We start from the raw sequence: 22,461 nt of genomic DNA on the forward strand, positions 1-22,461 counted from the left end.
ACTTAAGAGTCTTATGATTTGCATATCTTATACTTCGCAGCCCTGAAGAAATTACAAGATCTAGAAATACGTGTTGGCAGTATTGACTTGATTTGGAAATTTGAGACAATTTATATCAATGGAATGATTTGACAACTTGGAGGAAGGAGACTTGTCCATAATTTGAATAAAGACTTCCTTTTTGAAAATCATTCAATAAAACTATTTGGAGAGTGTGATTTTCTCAGAATCTTGGATATTTACATTGACATATATAACATACTTGTTTGGTGACCAGTAATCTGGTAATACAGAGCCAGGTGAACTTTCTGTCACCGATTAGTGGACAACTATAAGTGATGAACCAAGGTCACAAGGCTCACTGTCTGAATACCTCTATTTTTGGTATCTTGTCATGCTTACAGTATTATAGCGCACTCTCAAGTGGTCATAAAGCACCACGTTCATATGATATAAAAAAATCTAAACTAATTCATCAAGAAATTTCAGTGTGTTGCAGTGTCCACATGAATGGGATACACACTGAACAGCTCGACCTCATCTATCGGTGCAAATGTCGATATAATACAGTTTTTCGTAAATGGAGGATGTAGCAAGTTAATAGTTGATGGGTGGATGGAAATGTTGGGGACCTGCATATTTTACTGTTTTGTCTACTCGAAGTTCTTAGAAGCAAACATTAAACTTAGAACTGGTATGTTGGGGGTTGAGATGAGTTGGAGGTCAGTGATAAACTATTCTTGTGAATATTTCAATGCATTAAGCAGCATAAAAAGCTCCATGTTCAGTTCAGTTTTCATTCCCCATATATGTGAAACTCGTTTCTTCAAGGATACAGTAATTGACTCTTGCCCAAGACTTCCACACCCAGTTCCAGATCCACACAGCCAAGCAGAGACATTTACGAAGATCAGCTTATACAACTTGTCGACTTGATAAGTGAAGCAGTGGCCTTCTTAACCGAAGGCCTTAACTGCTGCACAGGAGTATAGCGGGAGGGGTTTTGATTATGTGAATAACTCCCAAAACAGACTAATATTCAAACACAGGTACCCACACTGGCTGTTTGTAGCACCTGTGATCTGACTAGGCGCCAGGTCAGGGCACTGCACCATCTAATCAAAGCTCACCCTCATCTGAATGTGTCAGTGCCGTGCAATTGACAAACCTTTAGAAACTGGCTATTAAAGACAGTTGTCGGGTCGCCAGGAGCCATTCAAGGCTCACCAGGGTGAAAAGAATCAATAGTCAAGAGTATAGGATGCCCATTTAGCTAAGACAGCTCTGGTAAGCTGTAGGGTGGAATGTATCGCTTTACACAAGACACTTAAATGAACAGCTTTTAGGAATGCAATAATTCATATTGGCAGGCTCCTGTCAACTTATTATAAAGATACTGAACAGTTGGGCTGTATTCACTGACGTGAAGGCAACGTTATTCTTGCAAAATGTGGAGAACATGGCAAATAGCCTCCATAGTGTGTTCCCACACTTTTCATCTTTCTCTTCCCCCCGCTTACAAACTGGCTGTCAAACAAGAGGTAGCAGGTTTTCCCAACCAGCTCGGAAAGATGAACGCAGAATGTCACAGTAGTGTAGCTGCATGAGGGCAGGATCTGTGAAGCACCCAGCGACAAGACCAGAAAGATGTATACTAGTTTTATACTGCACAAGGCAGCAAAATCGACAGCTCAGCCGCTTTTACATACAGAAGTCACTGTACGGCATGTCATCATTGGAAATAAATATACCCTCCAGCAGCACATTTGTGCCGCACCTTTAGGCGCTTTTACTGGCCCCAGGCTACATTTCCCACTTTATAACTCTGGTTGCAAGACCCTTTGTCCGATGTGGACCTTACCTTCCACCGGAGAAGTCTTTAGCCGACGGCAAATATTCTGCACCCCACCGTAGACCTCATTTATGCGCGTGACGGCCTCACCACCACGGAGCTCCATAAGACCACGCATTTCCTCCAGAGTGCACCCGAAGTCCCCTTCATGGTTACTTTCCACAACAGAGTTCCCAGGATGGTGGTCTGCAGAATTGTTCGTCATTTTGACCACCACTGAATGCTCAAAGTCAGTTCTTGAATCCTTTGGTATGAAGATCTGGATTTGCAGAATAAAAAAACAAAAGCAGCTCTAAGTCGTCGTTCTCGTTTCTTCCTTCTTCACAAGGTGCAAACCACGGCTAAAAACAGAAAGGAAATTCCGAGGCGGCGCACTAATAGTCGTGTCGAGGGACAAAGCGTACTCCGAAGGCCTCTAGAAGAAGACACCGTCACCAGCCAAGCCCAACTTCCCCAGGCAGAGGTGTCAACAAGATGTGGATGTTACTGTGGAATCGTCCCCTAGCAACTAGCCAGATCGTTTGCGAGGGCTTCCCTGGGTACCAACCGCTCAGCTCTGCAGCTGCAAAACAAGAAGATGGAGAAAGGAATTAACTACATGGCATGTGCAGATATCACGTAGCACAAACTATATGCAGAAGGAACACACAAAACTAATAGCACATCATGCGATACTTGCACAAAGACACAGGGACGGGGCCTACTTTAATGTGGGCAAGCCCCGTCAATGAACAGCACTTAATTTTATGCGAATGTGCACATTTTCCTGCAAAATGCGGTCACTCAGAGACACAGAGCAAGAGGGAGAGGCAGCGAGAGAGAATGATAGAGAGAGTGATTGGGGGGGGGAGATATGCAAAGAGTGAGAGTGTCAAAGGTTGAAGTGGACTAACTCGTTGTGCCATGCTGTATGCTGTGGTGGGAAGAAGCAAAACCTGATGGACAGATGAAGAGGGCTGATTTTCTTTTAATAGAACATGAGACTAGCAAAACAGCTAACTCTGTTTTTGGGCCCCACCCAAAAAGTACTTTAAAAAATGCAGCGTCTTTTCTGCAGTCTCCCAAGATTTTTTTCCCATTCTCCGGACCCTAGTTTGCTCGGTTTTAAACTTTGTGCACTTCACCCCTGCCAAACAGAAGTAAGGTTCATGGGCTTGCCCCTTTAAACATGGTTACATTGTCATACCCCTGATCGACATAGTTAACATGCCTACAAGTGTATGGTGTAGGAAATACACCTGGGTCTGGATGCTAAATGCCACCTCTGGACTACAGCAATTATTATTCCATCTAAAGGGTTAGCCTGTTAAACATGGCTTCATGCTAACCATGTGTAGCCTGAGTGAAGAAGCTTAAAAGCTGCTGCAAAATAATCGTTTTTGACATGCAAGACCTGCTTTTAAATGTCAATAAGTAAGGCAAGAAAGGATGCCTGATATTTAAAAGTGGAGCATGTATGAAATTAAAGTTTACATGTTCCTCCAGTGATGAGACCGAAAATCTATTTTCACTGGCAGGGCATCAGCTGGATCCTAGAAAACGCCAAAGTACAGATTATTCACTTTAATCTGAAAATTTTGACAGGGAATGCTCAAACCTGTCACCCAAAGACTAGTTTTCATATTTAGTAATGTCCAATTGATTGGTGAAGTTAGATGTTTAATAAATATTTAGGAAATGTATTTTTTAGAAAGTTACCTTTCCCCTGCCTGAAGGTCCTGGAAGCTAATCTGCATTAGCTCTCAGCCTACCCAGCAAGTGATTGACTCAATGAGGTGTGAAAACTGCTCCAACTGCACAACAATGGCTTAGGCCTGGAGAAAGAATGGACTGAGTGTGAAATATCTGATCCCTATCAGGCATGCAAAGACAGCAGGGGTGGACCCAAAAACCTAATTAACTTGAATGAGACATGGGTGAGGCCTGACCAATCATAGTTTTGTGTAGGGAGAAATCTCAAGAATAGAAAGCCTTTGCCCCAAAGCCCACACCAACCAGGCTGGGTCCAAACCCAATGACCCATTGGGAGAGAAGCTGCCCCCAGAACTTGTTTGGAGTGGACAAAGAGGAGAAAGCTTCTCTCTTCCCTGGCAACATTTGTGGGTGGATACAAGAGTTTTTCACAAGGGAGAAAGGAATTAGATTTTAGGATGCATGTTCCACCTACAGACTGCTGTTTAAAGACAGCACTCTGGAGGTGTGTCTGGATTATACATGTGGGTGGATTAGTTCAACTAGTATACCCTCACACTGGTACAATCTATTTTATCTTGCAGACATACTATGCATCCGCCAGGCAGCCCAGTACATTGGCTAATACAGCGCTGTCACAGCGCACATAAAAACATCCCTGAATCCAATCAGGAGCCACACAGTGCAGAAACTGCGAGATCCCCAACATTGCCTCAGTTTCTTATACAGCTGCACTCCAGTCCTATTAAGAAGCTACGAAATTTCTGAGGTGGGTTTCCCCCTTTTAAATGAGGGTATTTTGCTCTGTTTGGCTACATTTTGGAAGTCATGGTTTGCTGGTTCCAGTGTGCAGCACTGGATTCATGCTGTGCTGGTGCCATGCAGTATCTTAGTTGGCAACAAAGGAAAGAAGGCAAGCTAAAAAAATAAATCTCTGTACATGTGAGTGTGTGTTGCGAGTGACTGAGAGTCAATACAATTGAGCGAGAGTGTTTATGAGTGTTTGAGTATCAATGAGAGTGAATGTGAGAGAGTGCGAGTATGAATACGTGAAATTAAGTGTAAAGGAGTACAAGTGAGTTGGGAGTGGGTGAGGGGACACTAAGAGAGAGTGGAGGTGCGTTCGGGGCATAGCTATCCATGGTGCAACAGGTGTAGTTGCACTAGGTGCCAGAGGACTGAGGAACCTACTAAAGCAGAGCACATGTACATTAGGAGTTATGAGTGAGTGTGAAAGGATAAGTGTAGGAGTTTTTAAGTGACAGTAAGAACCAGTGAGTGTGAGTGACTCACACAATGAATGTGACTGAGTGAGAGTGAATGACAGAGGGTGTATGAGTGAGACAGTGTGAATGAGCAAGTGAGTTTCAGTCTTTTATGCTTGTGCGTCTGCCGTTGCCATGACATACGCAATATAATTCTGAGCTTGTGGAGGCACCAAAGTTAACATTCTGAAGCTGGCATATTGGCGGTAATTCTTGGCATAAGGTGGACACCTATTGCAAAATGCAGGACCTGACATTCAGTGTGTCAATTTGTTTACGTGTTTTCAGGAGGAGTAGTCATGAAATAATTGGGGTTCTCCTTAATAGGGGAAGTTTGACCCACCAAATTTTTGGTGTAGGCGCTGCATCAAAAATCAGGGTCGTCTGTGCCTAACTGTAGCCTCTGATAACTTGTCTTCTCACTGGAGCAGGACTTACACCAGGTGCCCATAAGGGTGTCAGTTGGGGCTTCATCAAATGGAAGTATTGGGTCTGATGATGCTTGTCCCGGATAAAAATCTTTTGTCAGGGCATTGGTTTTGACTTCCATTTTTGCCAGTTGTAAGTCCAACACCTCTGACATGTCTCTTTACCATGGCAAAGGAGGCAATGTCTTGCTTTGGTCGTCCAGGTGGAGAACATCGCCAACTCCAACCCACTGGCCTCCTGCAAGTCTATGAATAAACTATCATCATTGTAGTATTGGGGGAAATAATCGCCCTCACCGCCATTTTCATCACTAAAGGCTGGTTGGCTTTGATCAGAATCTGAACCAAAAAGTTGTTGAAGTACTGGTGTGGGGCTCTCAGGCAAAAGCAAAGATCTGTCTGAAGCAGACTGAACTGGGCCCATGTGTGTCTGTATGGTGTCAAGAGACAGCCGTGATTAAGGTAGAACTGGTCTCAGCTCAGAGTTGGATAGGGAGATAGGAAGACAGCTCTTTTGCTACCGAAGTTAATGTCGAGGGGATCTGTAACATTTTGGTGCTGGAATGGAAATCAGCTCCAGTGTTTGAGTAGAGCAAGAGGCAGCTTCTGGAGGCATAGACGGTGCTGAGGGAAAACCCATTGGCAACAACCTGACTGAAGGGGCTTATGCTGATCCTTAAAGATCAAAGGTGCAGCAGAAGGAGCTGGAAGAGTGCCAAAAATTCACAACATAACCTCAATCATTTTCCATGTTGACGATTGACCTGGAAACAAAGGGGCATTGGGATCCATTGTGGAATTGGTTCCTCTGCAGGAGACACAGCGTGTGACTACTTGGCACCCAGACATCCTCATGATTTCTCAGGATAAGAGTGACAGGACTGGGATTGATCCTACTTGGCCATCTTGAACTTCCGCTTCGACTTGGACATCAGGGAAGACTTGGACTTTGACAAAGACTGGTTGCAGGAACAGCCTTGAGAGCAGAAACAGGTCTGTGTCCTCATCTTCAAGCTGGACTTCTGAGGCTTCCTGCAGCATTAAGCAGTCTACAGATTTGCTTCACATTCCTGATTACCTTCAGGTCTATAAGGGCACACTCTTCACAAGACTTGGGACATGCATCGAACATAAACGCCAGTGGCACACCTCATGCGGAATTCTCAAACATTTGTTAGAGACAGAAAGGAAAATGTCACCCTGTAAGCATCTGTTTGCAGCACGTAGTACTGTAGACTTATATGCTGTACATACTCCTGCAATCTAGTGTTGGGCCTGGATGTGTGCAAGTTGTTTTTATTCGAAGAAGTCTTTCGAGTCACAAGGTAGTGACTCCTCATCTCTTCTTTGAAGGAAAACAACTTGCACCACTCTGTACCCAACACTAGACGGCAGGAGTATGCAGAGCATGTGCTTCTACAGCCACACATGCCATCGTACAGAGATGTGAGATACCGCAACAGCCACAGGTGCCCAGGGAATTGGGTGGACGTATGTAAATCTCCAGCACTGCATGCCACAAACAGATGCTTACAGGGTAATTAACATTTTCCGTTCGAGGCATGTGTGTCTATAGATACACATTCTGTGCATAGACTGTAAAGCAGTCATCCTCCAAAGCGATGTCTAGCCTGTAAGTGTTGCAGTGTTTAGGAAAAGTGTGCGGAGAACTGACTGACCAACATAAGCCTGCTGGCATGCTAGAATATCCACACAGTTGTATTTAGTGAAAATGGGTGGTGTAGACCAGGTAGCTGCTTTGCAAATATCAGCTACTGGGATGCTCCCCAGGAAGGCCATAGAGGCTCCTTTCTTTTGGGTAGAGTGTGCTCTAGGAGGAGCAGGTAGAACCCTTTTGGCTTTGGCATAACATGTTTGAATGCATTTAACTATTCATTTGGCAATGGCTGATTTGGATATAGCCTTCCCTTTGTGAAGTTAGGAGAAAGCAGCTAAAAGTTGTTGAGTGTTTCTAAAAGTTTAAGTCCTCTCAACATAGTACACGAGGGCTTGCTTTACACCTAACGTATGCAGAGCCTGTTCTGCAACATAGCCTCAGTGAAGGGGAAAAAACAGGTAGGTCAACCGACTGACTAAGATGAAATTGGGGTTCTCCTTACTAGGGGATGCTTGAACCACCAAACGTTCTGGTGTAGGGCGCTGCATCAAAAAAATCAGGGTCATCTGTGCCTAACTGTAGCCTCTGACAACTTGTCTTTTCACTGGAGCAGGACTTACATCAGGAGCCCATAAGGGTGTCAGTTGGAGCTTCATCAAATGGAAGTAATGTTTCTGATGAAGCTTCTCCCGGATAAAAATCTTATGTCAAGCTGTTGGTTTTGACTTCTATTTTTGCCAGTTGTTAATCCAACACCTCTGACATAGGTCTCTTTACCATGCAAAGGAGGCACTGTCTTACTTTGATGGTCCAGGTGGAGAACATCTCCAACTCCAACCCACTGGCCTCCTGCAAATCTATGAATAGACTGTCCAACGTACGTAGAGCCAGTTCTGCAACAGAGTCTCATTGAGGGAAAAACAATACATAGGTCAAGTGACTGACTAAGATGAAATTGAGACACTTGAGAATGAATTTGGGGCTGTTGCAGAGAACAAACCTGTCCTTCTGAATCTGGAAGAAGGGTCTTTCAGGGTTAATGCCTGAAGCTCACTGACAGGCCTGAGGGAACAGCAATTAGAATTCCCACTTTCCAAGCGAGGAACTGCGAGGGGCAAGTGTGGGGGCCCATGAGTCGTGAGAGTACAATGTTAAAATTCCATGAGGGTGCTGGTGGAACCCATGGAGGGATTACACTTTTGAGTCCCGCCATGAAGGCTTTAATAACTCATATCTTGAAAAAAAAAAAAAGTGTTGTCTATTTTGAAGCTATGCCGCTACTGTGGCTAAATGTAAGCAGGTAAAGGCTAGCCCGGACAACTAAGTGAAGTAAGAGATAAACAATGTTTTGTACTATAGCATTAAAAATTTCAATTTGTTTTGAGTGACAGTAGCAGACAAACCTCTTCCATTCAACCACGTAGACAGCACAGATGTAGGTCTGCAACCTTCCGTAAGCAAGCTCATACTCTCAGGTGGAAGATTAAGGTAACCAAATTCAACCACCTCAGGAGCCAGATCGCTAGGTTTAGTGACTTGGGATCGGGATGCTTGATTTCTCCATGGTTCTGCATGAGATGATCTGGTCTGTTAAGAAGCCTCTCATACAGGACAAAAGAGAGTTCGAGCAGAGTCGTAAACCATGGCTGGTGAGCCCATCTGGGAGCTACCAGGGTGAGCAGGAGGGACATATGCTGAAGCTTTTGGACCACAAATGGAAGAAGAGGGAGAGGAGGAAAAGCATAAGCAAATATCCCTGATCCATAGTGCATTACAGCTGGACTATGGGTGTAGGAGCCTTAAGACCAAGTTTGGGCTTTTGGCCTTGGCTGCAAAACTATCTATTTGATGGAACCCCCATTTGTGGAAGAAACGGATGAGGACTTGTTGGAGTTTCCACACGTGGATCTGTTCCCACATTCTGCTAAGGAGATTGGCAAAATGACTGTCCATTTGAGGAACAAATGAATGTGTAGTGGAGAGCCCAACGCCAAATGGTCTGGGATAACTGAGACAGCTGTGAGGAGCGTGTTCCTCCTTGTTACTGTTGGAGGTACATGGCTGTCACACTGTTCGTCCGGACACAGATAACCTTACCTATCAGGTGAAGCAGGAAGGCTTTCAACACTAGGTGAACAGCTATAAGTTGGAGATCCTGATATTTGATCTCCCACAAACCCTGCAGTCAGATCCTGTAAATATGCGCCAGACTCCACGAGTGAGGCGTCCATTGTAACAATGGTCTGCAGAACAGGGTTGAGGAAAGACTGCCTCTGCAACAGGTTGTTGGTGTTCCACCACCGCAGAGGGCGATGAATGCTGTGGCCCTCTAACACGGCATCATCCCAATTACCGTCTGTCTGAGACCACTGTTGCACTATATATTCCTGTGACAGACGCATGTGAAGCCTTACATATGTTATTATGGCTAATCAAGAGGCCATCATGCCTAAGAGCCACATGAACGTCCTAACTGAGTTGTTGATCTGGTTGGAACAAATTAATCAGTGCTTGGAAAGACTAGGTCCTTGCAGATTCGAGACAGGCTAAGTCCACCTTTGTGTTGAGAAGAGCCTCTAGGTAAGACTGGATCTGTAGGGGTTGGAGGTGTGATTTGGTGGGGTTGATGGTAAACGCTAAACGATGAAGCAGATCTATTGTGACTTGTATGTGTTTTTGGCACTGCTGATGGGAGGCAGTTTTGATGAACCAATCCTCCAGATATGGGAAAACATGAGGAGGTGAGAGATTACCACTGCTCGACACTTGGTGAATACCCGAGGCGCAGCAGTGACTCCAAGTGGGAGGACTTTGAACTGGTAGTGCCTTCCGCCAAACACAAACATATAAGCAATGAGCCAGATGTATTGGGATGTGGAAATGTGTATCCTTCAGCTCTAAAGCGACCATAAAGTCACCTTGCTGAAGAAACGGGATGACATCGTGAAGGATTACCATGTGAAAGTGCTCGGGTGGGATGTATTCGTTTAGGGGGCGAGTATGAGGAAGTGCATTTAGTGAGCACACTTCTGTACCTTGCTGATGGTTGGAGATGGGCTCTGTAGCCCCTTTGGGAAGGAGGGCTCTGACCTCCTCTTTGAGCAGTGTTCGACGTTCCGCTGTCACTCTGTGTTTGTGAGGTGGAATGGTGAGAGGCGTGGAAGTGAGCTCTGGACAATAACCATGCTGGATAATATCCAACACCCACTGGTCTGAGTTGATGGTTTGCAATGTGGGAAAGAAACCCTGTAGGCGCCCCTCAACAGGTGTTGTGTGGTCGGGAGGGAGGGAGAAGAGGAATGTCAAGGTATGGTGGTGGGTGTGGTTCCTTTTGGGGAACTATCCTTGCCTCTGGAGTTGTTGTCCTATAGGACCCTCTAAAATAACTTCTGGGAGAGGACTGCAGGCACTAGGTGCACTTGTAAGAGGTGGAGGCTTCAGAGGAGGTGGTCTTTGAAGCTCCACGATAGGAGGCGCAGCTAAAGAAGCTAGGGGGAACTAGTGTTTGCAGTGCCCCCATTGCTTCTGCGTTCTCCATAACCTTTTTTATCTTTTCTAAAGTTTGGGCCACCCATGAGTCAAAAAGATGGTCCCCATCAAAAGACATGTACAGCAGATTTTGCTGAACTACGGGCTTGAAACCAAAGATACGAAGCAATGCAGGTCTGTGAAGGAGAATGCTAATATTTATTCCCCTAGCAGCGGTGTCAGCTGAGTCTAGATTGCAGCAAATGGAGGTATTAGAAATGAGCTTGCCCTCTGATACTATATCCCGGGCAGTTTCCTTTGCTCCCCAGTGATATTGGAGATGTTTCCCCCATTTTTGTTCCAGCGGGCACAGTCCTATCTTTCAAGGAGGCCCATGGAGATTGCAACTCATGAATGGTTAGCTGATTGCACTGCCACACTTTCCCCCACTGCATCGCAGTATTTGTTTTCTTTATCTGGCGGCAGCGCATCTCCGCTGGTATGGGAGTTGGCTCGTTTACGGGCGGTGGTGATGACTAGTGTGTTGGGTGGGAGCTGACCGCAAATATAAGGAGAGTCAAATGAGGGGGGTGTATATTTTTTTATCCACCATAGGTGTTATAGACCTATATCTGACGGGTGTGACAGAGCATGCCCTTGAGCCCTGGTACATACTGGGTGGATCGATCAATGGAGGAAAAAGTTTTGAAGAGAAAGTCCTCTTATAAGGGCTCCCTATGAAGTTCCACCGTGTGGAAGGAAGCAGCTCTACTAATCAGTTCTTGAAAGGATGTACAGTCATCAGGAGGAGACGGGCGGGCAGGGTAAAAGTCTGAGTCTGTGTCTCATGGTGGATCTATATCGCAGGAGTCCCATGGGTCACCCTGTGGGGGAGTAACAAGCGTGTCATCCACCCACCACGCCCACCCATGCCACCCCCTGAGGTGTATTCTCAAGGGGGTCCAGGAGGTGGGGAGGGCAAAGGCAAGGGAATGTGCGACAGTGATAGCAGTGCAAGAGGTAAGTGGCTGGTAGCCTTATCTGCCTTCTTGTGCAGTTTTGCCAGAAATGAAACGCCCAAAGCTTCTTGAAAGGATAGCTGTCGTGTGGATCAGCAGGGCCCAAAAAGCAGGCAAGAATGCAGCCCATGTGAGGGTGGATGACTAGCTGTTTTTGCCTGAAATCTAGCTGTTCCTGTACCTTATGGAGGAAGGGCTCGACTGCTGTGCCGCTGTCTGACTTGGGGGTCAACGCCGAAGTCTTCGGTTCTGAAGTTTCAGTGTCTTCTGTTGCGGTTTGTTTTGTTTAGGGTGCTAATGTTCCCCTAAGTCCCAAGGCAGATGAAGTTAATTGCAAGGGTCGGCTCAGTGCCGGGGTGGTCGGAGCCGAGCACTCGATCTGAAAAGTTTCTTCGGCACCGAGCCAGAGCTGGGAGAGGCGCCCAAAGCAGTTGCTCGGTGTTGACCATGGCCCGAAGGCAGTGGCGGCCCGAAAGCCTGTCTCTAAAGTTCAAGAGAAGGTGCATGCTCGGGATGGTGTTGAGGGGTAGGGAGTGCAGTACTCAGACTGCTGAGCAGACAGGAAGTCCTCGATCTCCAGGTTGAATCCCAGGTCAGACCGGAGCTGCCTTCAAGGGAGAATGCCTCTTAATCTGCAGGTAATGGCTGTGAGTGTTGCCCCACAACCCCGATGTCACCGGGTACCAAAAAGGTCAGTGTCTCTCCTACACTCCTCTGTAACATTTTGAGTGAAGGGGCACAACGGTCACGAAGAGTCTTCTTGGAGCAGAAGGCATTGCAGTCAGCCCCGTTATGTTCCAGTGATAGACACAAACTACTGACTTGATGAAAAGGAACGCAATCGAAGTACAATACTGACAGAGGGAAGATAACCTGTGAACCAAAAAGAGTACTGCAACAGTGCTGAACCGGAGCACACATCCAAAGCAGAAGGCCGAAAGAAAACAATCTAACAATGGAGTTGATGCCCATGTGCGTTATCACCAAGAGGAGTCACTCTACCTTGTGACTCAAAAGGCTTTGTCTAGATCCACCCTGGCACCTTGGGATATTCTAACGGTGAGGAAACTGCAGTTAGAAGTATCAATCAGAATAACTCAGTCCTACAATGCCTTGTCATGGTTCTTGAAACAGTGATCAATATTCATCACTCTGCCCACCTACCAATAGTGTAGGTTAATCTTATTTTTTTTAATCTAACCTCCCACAATGAAGCGTGGCGGAGGACACGCTGATCAACATCATAAACTGTTCATTGCACTGGGCCAGGACCAGACCATTTCATAGAGACTGTTTGACTTCCCTTCAGAACCACATAATAGGTGAAAATACCATAACCAAAGACCATCTTTCTTTTTCTCGCAACATTTATTTATTGGACATTGCAGATCCGAAGCATTAGCATGTTCATATTTACATGAAGATGTCTACAGAGAATTAGAATCTCTGAGATCAAAGGAAAGTGACAGATATACATTCTTTATGAAAGATGCCCTATAAAAGCTGAACCAGTATTCATGACAATAATAAATATGAAACCAATAGGATAACAGAACTTGAGGTAGAAACAGGGGGTATTGGGGGGGTGGGGGGTGTTTACATGAAAGTGGTAAGGGGCCACTGTGTATGTATTGCAAGGTCACTGCAAAGATGATTAGGAACTCTCAGGGAGCACTAGAGCAATACACCTTAGGAAGGATGTAGTGAACAGAGTGGTTGGGGAAACCTCAGGGTACCGATGATTCTAGGGAATGGGCTAGGTGATCTCAAGGGGTGATAGTAGCATTGCCGGCAAGGAGCGGTCCCCATACTGCCTTGAAGGCATGCAATTTATCATTGAGTTTATACATAGTATATTTAGGACTAGCCATTCTATGAAGCTCAATCAGTCATTCACTGTGCATTGGTGTGGTGGATTGCCATCAGTATAGGAGGATGCACAATTTAGCCACAGCGAAGTTGCCAGCCAGCGGTGCTCATGTATCCTCAACTCTGGGAGGTGTGAGATATATCATGGAGAAGGGCAAGCTGGGGAGATGCAGGAATCAGGAGGGAGCTGTAAAGGCGAAGTCTACTCCAGACTTGCACCAAATTGGTAGAAAGAGTTGGACAGGTCCAAAGAATATGGAAGAGATCACAGCAATTTGCTCTACATTTCCAGCAGTGGTCATAGGGTAAAGTTCAGCTCTTGAGTTTCCAGGGAGTTGATAACCAATCGTTCAGTATTTTAAAATACAAACATTTCAACCTGGACTCCCCGAGAGCCCTGTTGTGACCTACACCCACAGGAGTCCAGTCCTCTGGGAGCATTATTTTCTTAGAAATGTCCGCCACTTGAGCCTGGTTGATTTGAAGAAAGGCCAGAGTGTAGGACTTTGATAAGGATGCTATATAGGCCAGAAACTATGCCCCGGTATAACCCTGTGCATGTAAGTATTGGAGGATGGGTGACAGGAGCAGTCCCATAGGGGGGTTAGCACAAGCAGCATACAGACAGTGAGCTAGCTGGTGGTAGTGCCTAAGGTCTGTATTCTGGAGCCTAAATTCCAGCGCCAGTGTCAGAAAGGTCTTGAGCAATGCACTGTCAAATATAAATATTGGTGTACTTGTATCAGTCCTCTATTGCACCAGAAAGCCCAGCAAAAAGGCTGCCCACCAATGTGAATTACGTCACAATGGAGCCTACTGGTGGAGTAGTGGTGGAGTGACCAGGAACATGTGGGCCTCGTTCCTCTCCACTACAGTCACCGACAAGATCGTGCTCAGGGCTATTAAAGGGTTAGAGGTAGAAACATGCACAGATACAGACAGGGATGGCCAATTAAGGTTTTCATGTTCTGAATGCACCCAAAATTGAGTCTTCTGAATGGGACTCATGTATGTGGGTAGCTGGAACAAGTGAAAAGTCAGGCTCTATAGTGATGCCACATGGAAGAGTCTGAGGATACCTGCTACTGTGTCTGCCCACAGCCAAGTCGAATGCATCCTAGGATGCCGCCCACTCCTCATGTAGGATCTTAAGCCTGCCTCTATGCTTGCAAACAACTGTTGAGTTATCCAGAGAGTCAACATGCCAAAGGGATAGTTGGAATCGGAGTGCCACATTCATTTTCACCATCTGAACCTTCCCCCACAAGGACAATTCAGAAAGTCCTGCTTAGTGTGCTCCATCAATGGGAAGAGGTTGCCCTCTAGTACCCAAGAAGAGGGGCCCCTCTGGCATCCATTTCATATTACAGCCTTGTATACAGATGTTTGTAGTAGTCCTGGACACGGGAAGGGCCTCCCTCTTTGACCAATTAATTTTACAACCCAAAAGGTCAGAAAACAATGTATATAATGGACACCACAGCAACCATGGAAGACAGAGGCTAGGAAAGGAGACGCAGTCATCTGCAGACTCAAAAAACACTATGAGGTCTTCCAGGTCCAAAAACTAATGTATTTAACGAAATATGGTCACCAGCATCTAAGCTTACTGAAGGAGACCATACTTGAGATCCCCAAGCTTCCGACGTGCTCGAAGGGCCTGGAATCTTTTACGTCGGACACTGGTGTCCACTGAGTAATTTGTGGAGAAAGATATCCGGCACCCATTGATGGAAAGGGGTTTATTGCTTTTTTGGTCACCAACATGATGACTCCGGTATACTGATGGCACAGTACATAGGCTAGAATCGGACACGCGTTGTTAGAGTGAGAGGCCCTCTAATACCGGGTCCAGTGGGCTCACTGGAGTTCCAATGATACACACAATTGTCGATGAAATCGTTCCCGCACCATGGTGGATAGGCAAGTTATCATGTCAAATTTCTCTGCCCTCCTCTGGCACTGCATAGATCCGAAAACTGTCCCTCCTCCAAATCCGTTACTTTGCAGTAGAGGGGTTCAATGTTCATCCCTAGTCCAGAATCCATTCCTATTGAGTTTTTACCAGATCAAGCCACTGATCCACTTTATCCAGCCATATGTTTATGGTGGATATCTCGGTTGTATGGATTTTACCTCTATTTTAAAATCTGTAATTTTCGCATTCATAGCAGTGAACATACTGCCAATGACCAGAATGTATTTAAGAATCATCTCACTGTTCTAATCTGAAGTGTTCAGAACTGTGTTTTTCAATGCCTTGTGCTGCTTCTCACCGACTCCCAGAGCAGGAGATGTGTGGCAGATTGTCTGTGGGAAGACATGCGAGACCAGGACGATCAATGCAGGGTAGACCAGCTTTAGGGTGCATCAGAATCCTGCTGTGGTTCCAAGCTAGAGACAGCCCACAGAAGTCAGGCCTCAAGGGGGAGTACTAAGGTGATGCAAGATAGATTGGGCCGGAGAGTTCCCCAGCAGACGGTCTCCTCAGGTCCGTATATCTGGTCTGCATCTGTTGTGTACATACAAGTTAACTCTGCATCTTGTGCTGTGCCATGAGATGCATAGGAGAAGCTGTAAAACATGTTGCCTTTCTGTCGGTCAACGTTCCAGGTTCTTGCTCGGTGGGAGTTGCAATCAGAATCTTCATTCTGACTGCGGCTCCAGACGTGCAAGGAGTTGATAGTGGGCTCCCACTTTGAGACTCCTCAAAATCACCAACTTTATTTCTGGAGTCACTTATTTATTTCACCACCTCAACCCACATTGTCGATAAGGATGGGATTAGTTCTGCTTTAGTTTCAGAATTCAGGTTTGGATTTAGCTACTCAAGGTGACAACATATCTGCACTAACCTCTCGTAGAAGGGTTTGCCATATTGGTTCACTCCCTGTTAGATTTAAAGATTATTATATGCAATTAACTATATACCCTTTCTTTGTATATGTAAATATTTTTAAGTGTATTTTGTTTTTTTGTTTTGCATAAGTGGAAGAGTGATGTTGTGTACATATGAGTTGGCTGTACGCAATAAGATGAACAGGAGAAGCTGTAAGAGGTGTTTTCTTTCTAATGTCGGACGACTTTCCCGGTTCTTGCTCACTGGGAGAGGCGATCAAAATCTTCATTCTAACTGCAGATCCGGGTGTGTAAGGACTTGGTCGTGGGCTCCTATTTTATTTGAGACTCAAAGTCTCCCACTTTTCTTCATTTCACCACCTCACAGGTACCAGAACCCGTGTGCATGGCGCTGGGAGGCAGTAGCAAAGCAAGCCAAGTAGAAGCACTCCATGGGATCCTCTTTCCTGATCCACAGCACTCGCCTGTTGTCAATAATGGGAGGGGGAGCAGGCTTCCTTTGGCCTTAATGGAAGCACACAGGCCACGATAGTCCACTAGTGGTGGCAGCGGACAACATGCAAGGCCAGGTCTTACCCCAATGCCCATGTTGTGGAAAGTAACTGCTGCACGATGTCTCTGGACTGCTTGGGGTTGGGTCCGTTGCCATGGGAAAGTGGCTGAGGTGCAGCTCTGCTGCTGTTTTACAACTGAATACCTCACTGCGGCGGAAGGAGGAGGCAGGAGCTCCAGCAATCCCTGATATCATACCAGCGTCGAACAGGAGCAGGCCACACGATGGGTCAAACCCCATAGAACTGACGGGAAGCCTCTGCTGCCTCTTCAGCTCCACTGGCCGACTCCCAACAGGTCCTCCACAAACGTATACCACAGAAGGAACTGCAACCAGGTGCAGCCCCTTTCTTGCTGTAGTCAGGTCCTGTGCAGTGGCGAGCTGTCAGCACTTCACGCTCAAGGGAAAAAACTAGAGTGCAGGCACCAAAGGCAGCTGGAAGTCGAGTTGGTGCCACACAGGAAAAACAGGGAGCGGCCATCATGGTTGACTCCAAGCTCCACCTCCCTGAAACCATCATTCAAAAATGTTGGTACTGGGGGAACCATCCCTACATTTTTCACCTACTTAATAAACAGATCTCATTGGGTACAATTGGATTCATACTTACCCACACCAACTAAAAAGCACGTCAACGGACACACAAGAACAGGAAATGTCACTGAATCTGCTAAATATCTGTGATTGTTTCAACATGTATTACCACATAAATGTCATCAATACTCAGTTTCACACAGGAGAATTTTAAAAAGCCTGATGACAAGTCTCATACTACTTCCATTTGTTTTGGAACACAGTCCTTGAGCCCCCTACTGTCTACTTAAAGCACCTGCAACCTTGGAGCCTTCCTGGAATCAAAAAGTATCTTATACTAAATGAAAACAACATCGCTAACAATGTCTTCTACTGCCAATGTGTCCTCCGGATGATCTTGCCTGTTTTATTCCAGCTCAAATGATTACCCATTCTCTAGCAGTGATCATCTTCGGGAGCTAACAGGCCCCATAACGGTCTAGCCGCAAAGACAATGCTTAAACGTCAAAGAGAGCAAAATGATGCTGCCCCCAATATTTTCACCCACAACCTTGCTTCACTGGCTCAAGACTACCAATAGGTTCATATTTACATGTTCGAGGGACGAGGCCCATTTGTTTAGTTATTCATTTTTTACAAAATAAAGTCTCCCACTTGGATGTGGATTCTGCTATTTCTTTTTTCATTCATACTTTCAGTTGCATATATTGTGTACAGTTCAACAATGATTCAAATAAATCCTGAAATTACTTCATCAACAGCCTTTCCAAAAAGAGTAATCATCGCATTTGCATATAGTATTGTTACAGCATAGAATTAAGACTTCCTAAATCACTGACAGAGAAACCGTACTCTAGTGTTTTAAACAAATTCAACACAAAAGTGGAGTTCTTTGAATCCAATTTGAATGTATTTTCTGTCAATTCAATAAACGTTCTTTTTGGTGTGTACAAACACCATATTCGTAACACTGCGAAAAAAAGTTGCTTACTACTTATTTACAAGTGTGTAATGCTTTGCCTTTTGTACGCTGTTCAGGTTTCTATCAGTGTTACTTTGTGTCTCTGGCACTGTCATGTCCATTAGCTTGTCCCTTCACTTCATGTATTTAAACCAATTCACCCTCCCTCCCCATATCTGTTGAGCTAATGTATAGAGTCAATCATCTTCCAATGAACTGGAAGCATCATGCAAGAGCCAAGAGGTGGTAATCATGAAAATCCATTCTCTCACTAACATCCTAGTGTAAAGACAGAATTTGAAAATCAGGCTAAGCATGTTTAATGCAGCGCTCATTGCGTTCAGAAAGCACTGGGTAATCTAGCGCACAGAACTAGCTTGACATTTCACTAGCTCTAATTGTAAAGTTCTCTGGTCACGCTATATTCAGGAATACCACAAACCAGTATGAGGTTGCCTCCTTGCTTCACTTGTCTGCGTTTTGCTATTTTAGAACAGGCAAGGGGTGGAAAATAATTGGTGTAAAATTGTCAGGATCCTTTTGCTACATTACAATGATCCCTCTGCTTTAATAATCATTCTGAACAATTTACGTAACTTTTGAATACTTTTTAATGTATTTATTTATGCATTTGCTGTTTCAGGGTTATGTCTTGGGTTGGAACAATAGCGCATTTAACTGCTATTCTGCAATATTTTTTACCGGCCTGGCCTTAAAAACACAGGTCAAGCCGATAGTAAAAAATAAAAAAAAAACTCCGAGGTGGCAACCCTACCACCTTGCTAGGCAATCGAGCGGCAAAAGGGTAAGAGAGAAACGTACCTGAGCGATTCTGCTGGGCGTCTACGACACTCAAAAGAATTAGACGTTACAGTGGCTTCCTCGCCTGACCCGCGTAGTGTCTGCAATGAAAAGTAAAGGCACAGGATAAGTGATTTATGTTTCTGGAAAATTTAGAAGCTGACAACGCTGCTCTTGAATCAAAATCCAATAAAAGTAATACAGATATTTAAAAACACACATTTCGAAGGCAACGCATCATGCTACTTTTGAAAAGGACAAGCCAGATAAAGATTCAAAAAGATTTTTGAAAGCGTTTAAACTCTTTGACAAGTTAACGAGGGAAAATCTACAGAAAATAAAGTGCACGAATTCCAACACTGAGGTCGAGTGCAATGATGCCAAGAACACTTCAGTGATAGTCTGAGTGACTGCAGCAATTATTATGATTAACAAGAAGAAAGTTAAAACGATTGCATTTTTATCCTCCGAAATTGAGCACAAGAGGTGATTACTTAACAGTCAGTGAGAGTGAATAAGTTAAACAGTTTTCAAAAGTATACAAATTTGCAAATGGTTGTATTAGTGTGTGTCAACCTTACTTAATGTGGTTATCCTTTCCGAAAATTGACGATAAACCAGATTAAACAAGGTGCAATAATTCCAAGTGGTGAGAATGAGTCCAACTAGAGAGAAGACAATGGCAGTGAAGACACTCTTTCCTTATACCCTTTCCCCTCCTATGCAAACTCAGCTCGAGTGTTCTGAACGGCACGAGCCATTGGACAAAGAAGGTTCAAGGTGGGTGATCACAGATCCTGTAGGGCAGGAACAATCAGGGTGGTCAATCTTGCTGAAGTAATTATTCGCTAAAACCATTTCCGACAGGCACATTAATATTTGGAGTATATACTTGCGCCTCTTTCTGTCAGACTTCCTTTGTGCAAGACTTGTGAGAAGGGGTGATAACGTCCATTGTGTGACTGTCTATCAGTGGACCCACAAGGGACACATGTGAAAGATGCACCCTGGCTGTCCCAGACGATATAGACTAATCATAGATACAAGTTTGGTGAACCAACAAAGCCAGTCCTGTTTATACCGAGAACAGGCTTCAGTCCTAGCCACTAAGAGTGAGCAATACCTAGGGCTCACCAGACAGTGGATCGCGTACAGGTATACGAGAGTCCTGACGAATGCCTCAATATAGAATGATGTTTGAGCTGGCAAATAGAGGTTGACAGTTATGACAGAGACACTATGACTATAAATGTTTTAAGAGCCCACCATTACTGGTTATGATGATGAATGACACAAACTATGAATGAGGGATATACATCCTTTTTATTGAATTCAAAGTGTACAGAGTAAATGCATAGGCTAGGTGCAAGGTTGCAGTATTTTGTGCTTTTTAATATTTTTAAGGAGTGTGGTGACCCTATATTGTTCGCTTTTTCAGTTGTTTCCTCTTTAGGTTGGTTGGTCTATAATCTTAGATTATGTCAGATACGCATATTGCTTCCTTATTGAAGTCAACATGTTTCAACCTTTAGGCATAGTATCCTGGGGTCATCATCGGGACCAGGGAATGCTTGTAACTGCTATTACCTCCCGTCCCTCACTCGCCTTCCTTTAAACCAATGAGGCTTCCTGCCTCCCCACAGACCCTCCCTTCCCCTTAAACCCCCCCCCACCACCACCCCCACAACCTCCTGTTCTTTTTTGTCTAGCCCGCTAGACTTCCCTTCTACCTTCCTCCACGGCGGGGTCTGGGGGTCTTCGGTTCTGCCCTCCTCGAGGCGCGGAGCTCCTCTGGGAGGGCTCCTGGTGGTTGCGTCTTCGAGAGGCGGGCAGGGCTGCCTTGGAGACGCATTCTAGGAGTCGGCTGATGAGGCCGGTGGGCTCTTTGCGGCTGGGGCTACAGTTTCCGGTTCTTCGGCTCACCGAGCCACGCTGAGGTGCCGGTTTGAATTTTCAGCAATTTGGGCGGTAGGACGGGCGTTCTGCCCGCGTTTTTCTCACATTTTTGATAATTGTTGAGGTATTTTCATTTGCTGGTTCTTTTTCAGAGGAGGGCCTTTCTCTGGTATTTAAAGAGGTTGGGGTCCTGTGGATGGCATTTATATTGGATATCATGCCAAAGGTACCTGCCAAACGACGCAGGATTGTTTCTTCTTCCTCCTCATCAGTGGAGGAGGGTGATGCTCCTGTTTCCACGCCTGGGGGTCGCCAGGTTCCGGGAGGGGCTTCTGCGCCACTCATGTCCAGAGAAGAGGTTCAGGACATGATTGAGGTGGCTGTCTCTCGGGCTCTCCAGGCAGGGGTGTCCAGGCCTGGTCGTTCTCAGGCAGCCCGTCCTCCTGGGACTGCAGAGAGGTCCTCTTCGGGAGATGAGGATGATGACGCTCCATCTACTTCTTCTGGTGGGAAATATGTCTCCAGGGAAGAGTTGTGAGAAGTGATTTCGCATGTCCAGGACAATTTGGGTTTTCCTGCGTTTCAGCCTGCGGCTTCCGATTTGCATTTGTTCCCTCAGTATCAAACGCCTTCTAAGGTTGCCATGCCTTTTCAGGTACCTGTGAGGGATATGGTGTTTCGGGAATGGAAAGATGTGGATAAGGCTCAAGTACCACGATTCCTTCAGAAACTATACTTACTGGAGGGGGAGGATGTGTTACCTCCCTATGTTCGTCTGGATTCCATTTTGGCGGCCCTGATTGGCAAGACGGCGGTCAATCCGGAGGATTGTGTGCCTACGGATGCCACTGACCGTAGGGTGGATTCTGGTCTCAAGATGGCTTTTGCAGCAGAGAATCTGGGCCCCAGAGCGGGTATATATTCGGCTTATTCTGCCCAATCTTTGGTGCAGGATTTTGACAAGCAGGCGGTGGCTGTTCAGGAAGGTTCGGAGTGCTCAGAACTTCTGGCTGTCATGGAGCAGCAGGCCAGGTTGCTGGCTGACATGTCTTCTGATGTGGTCCGTACTTCGGCTCTGGCATCGGGAGCTTTGATTGGGGCTCGTAGGTCCCTCTGGTTGAGGTCATGGAAGGCGGATCCTGGGGAGAAGTCTTCTCTCCTGAGACTGCCTTTTGAAGGACATAGTTTGTTTGGTGATCAGTTGCCTTCCATGCTTTCCAAGGCGTTTAAGGAGAGGAAACATGCCTTGCCTTACAAAGGTGGTTCTGCTTCTGGCAAGGGGTGGAGGAAGCATTCACGCTCTTCTCCCAAGATGGATTCCAAGTCTTTATCTTTCAGGAAACGTTGTTTTCAGCCCTGTTTTCCTCCTAAGAAATCTGCCCCTTCGAACCAGGGTGGGTTCAAGAAGGGGTCCTGACAATCATTGTGGGCCTGGCATAGGGCAGGTTGGGGGACAGCTGAGGCACTTTCTTCCAGTATGGCAGGAGAGTGTCAGCGATCGTTGGGTGCTGGACATTGTGGACAATGGCTACGACATAGATTTCGATGTGGTGCCTCCAGATTCCGGGGTTCGTCCCACTCCTCTGCCTGCTGTCGGGGCACGGAGAAAGGCATTGTTGGATGGGGTCCAGGACTTGCTTCTCCAG

General features: G+C 45.7%; 1 protein-coding gene across 6 annotated transcripts in view; it reads right to left on the bottom strand.

The window, feature by feature from the left end:
* The window catches only part of ATP2B4 (ATPase plasma membrane Ca2+ transporting 4), a 588,558-nt gene that overhangs the window by 354,138 nt on the left and 211,959 nt on the right, over nucleotides 1-22,461 (bottom strand). For all 6 annotated transcript variants that reach the window (XM_069238449.1, XM_069238447.1, XM_069238453.1 and 3 more), the window contains exons 2-3: nucleotides 18,941-19,020; nucleotides 1,862-2,414 (exon numbers count right to left, since the gene is read on the bottom strand). In XM_069238449.1, the coding sequence (XP_069094550.1) occupies nucleotides 1,862-2,057 (196 nt within the window). In that variant the 5' untranslated portion in view covers nucleotides 2,058-2,414; nucleotides 18,941-19,020. The remainder of the gene's footprint in view (nucleotides 1-1,861; nucleotides 2,415-18,940; nucleotides 19,021-22,461) is intronic.

This window comes from Pleurodeles waltl, chromosome 6 (genome assembly GCF_031143425.1).
Source record: "Pleurodeles waltl isolate 20211129_DDA chromosome 6, aPleWal1.hap1.20221129, whole genome shotgun sequence".
Classification (NCBI taxonomy): Eukaryota; Metazoa; Chordata; class Amphibia; order Caudata; family Salamandridae; genus Pleurodeles; species Pleurodeles waltl.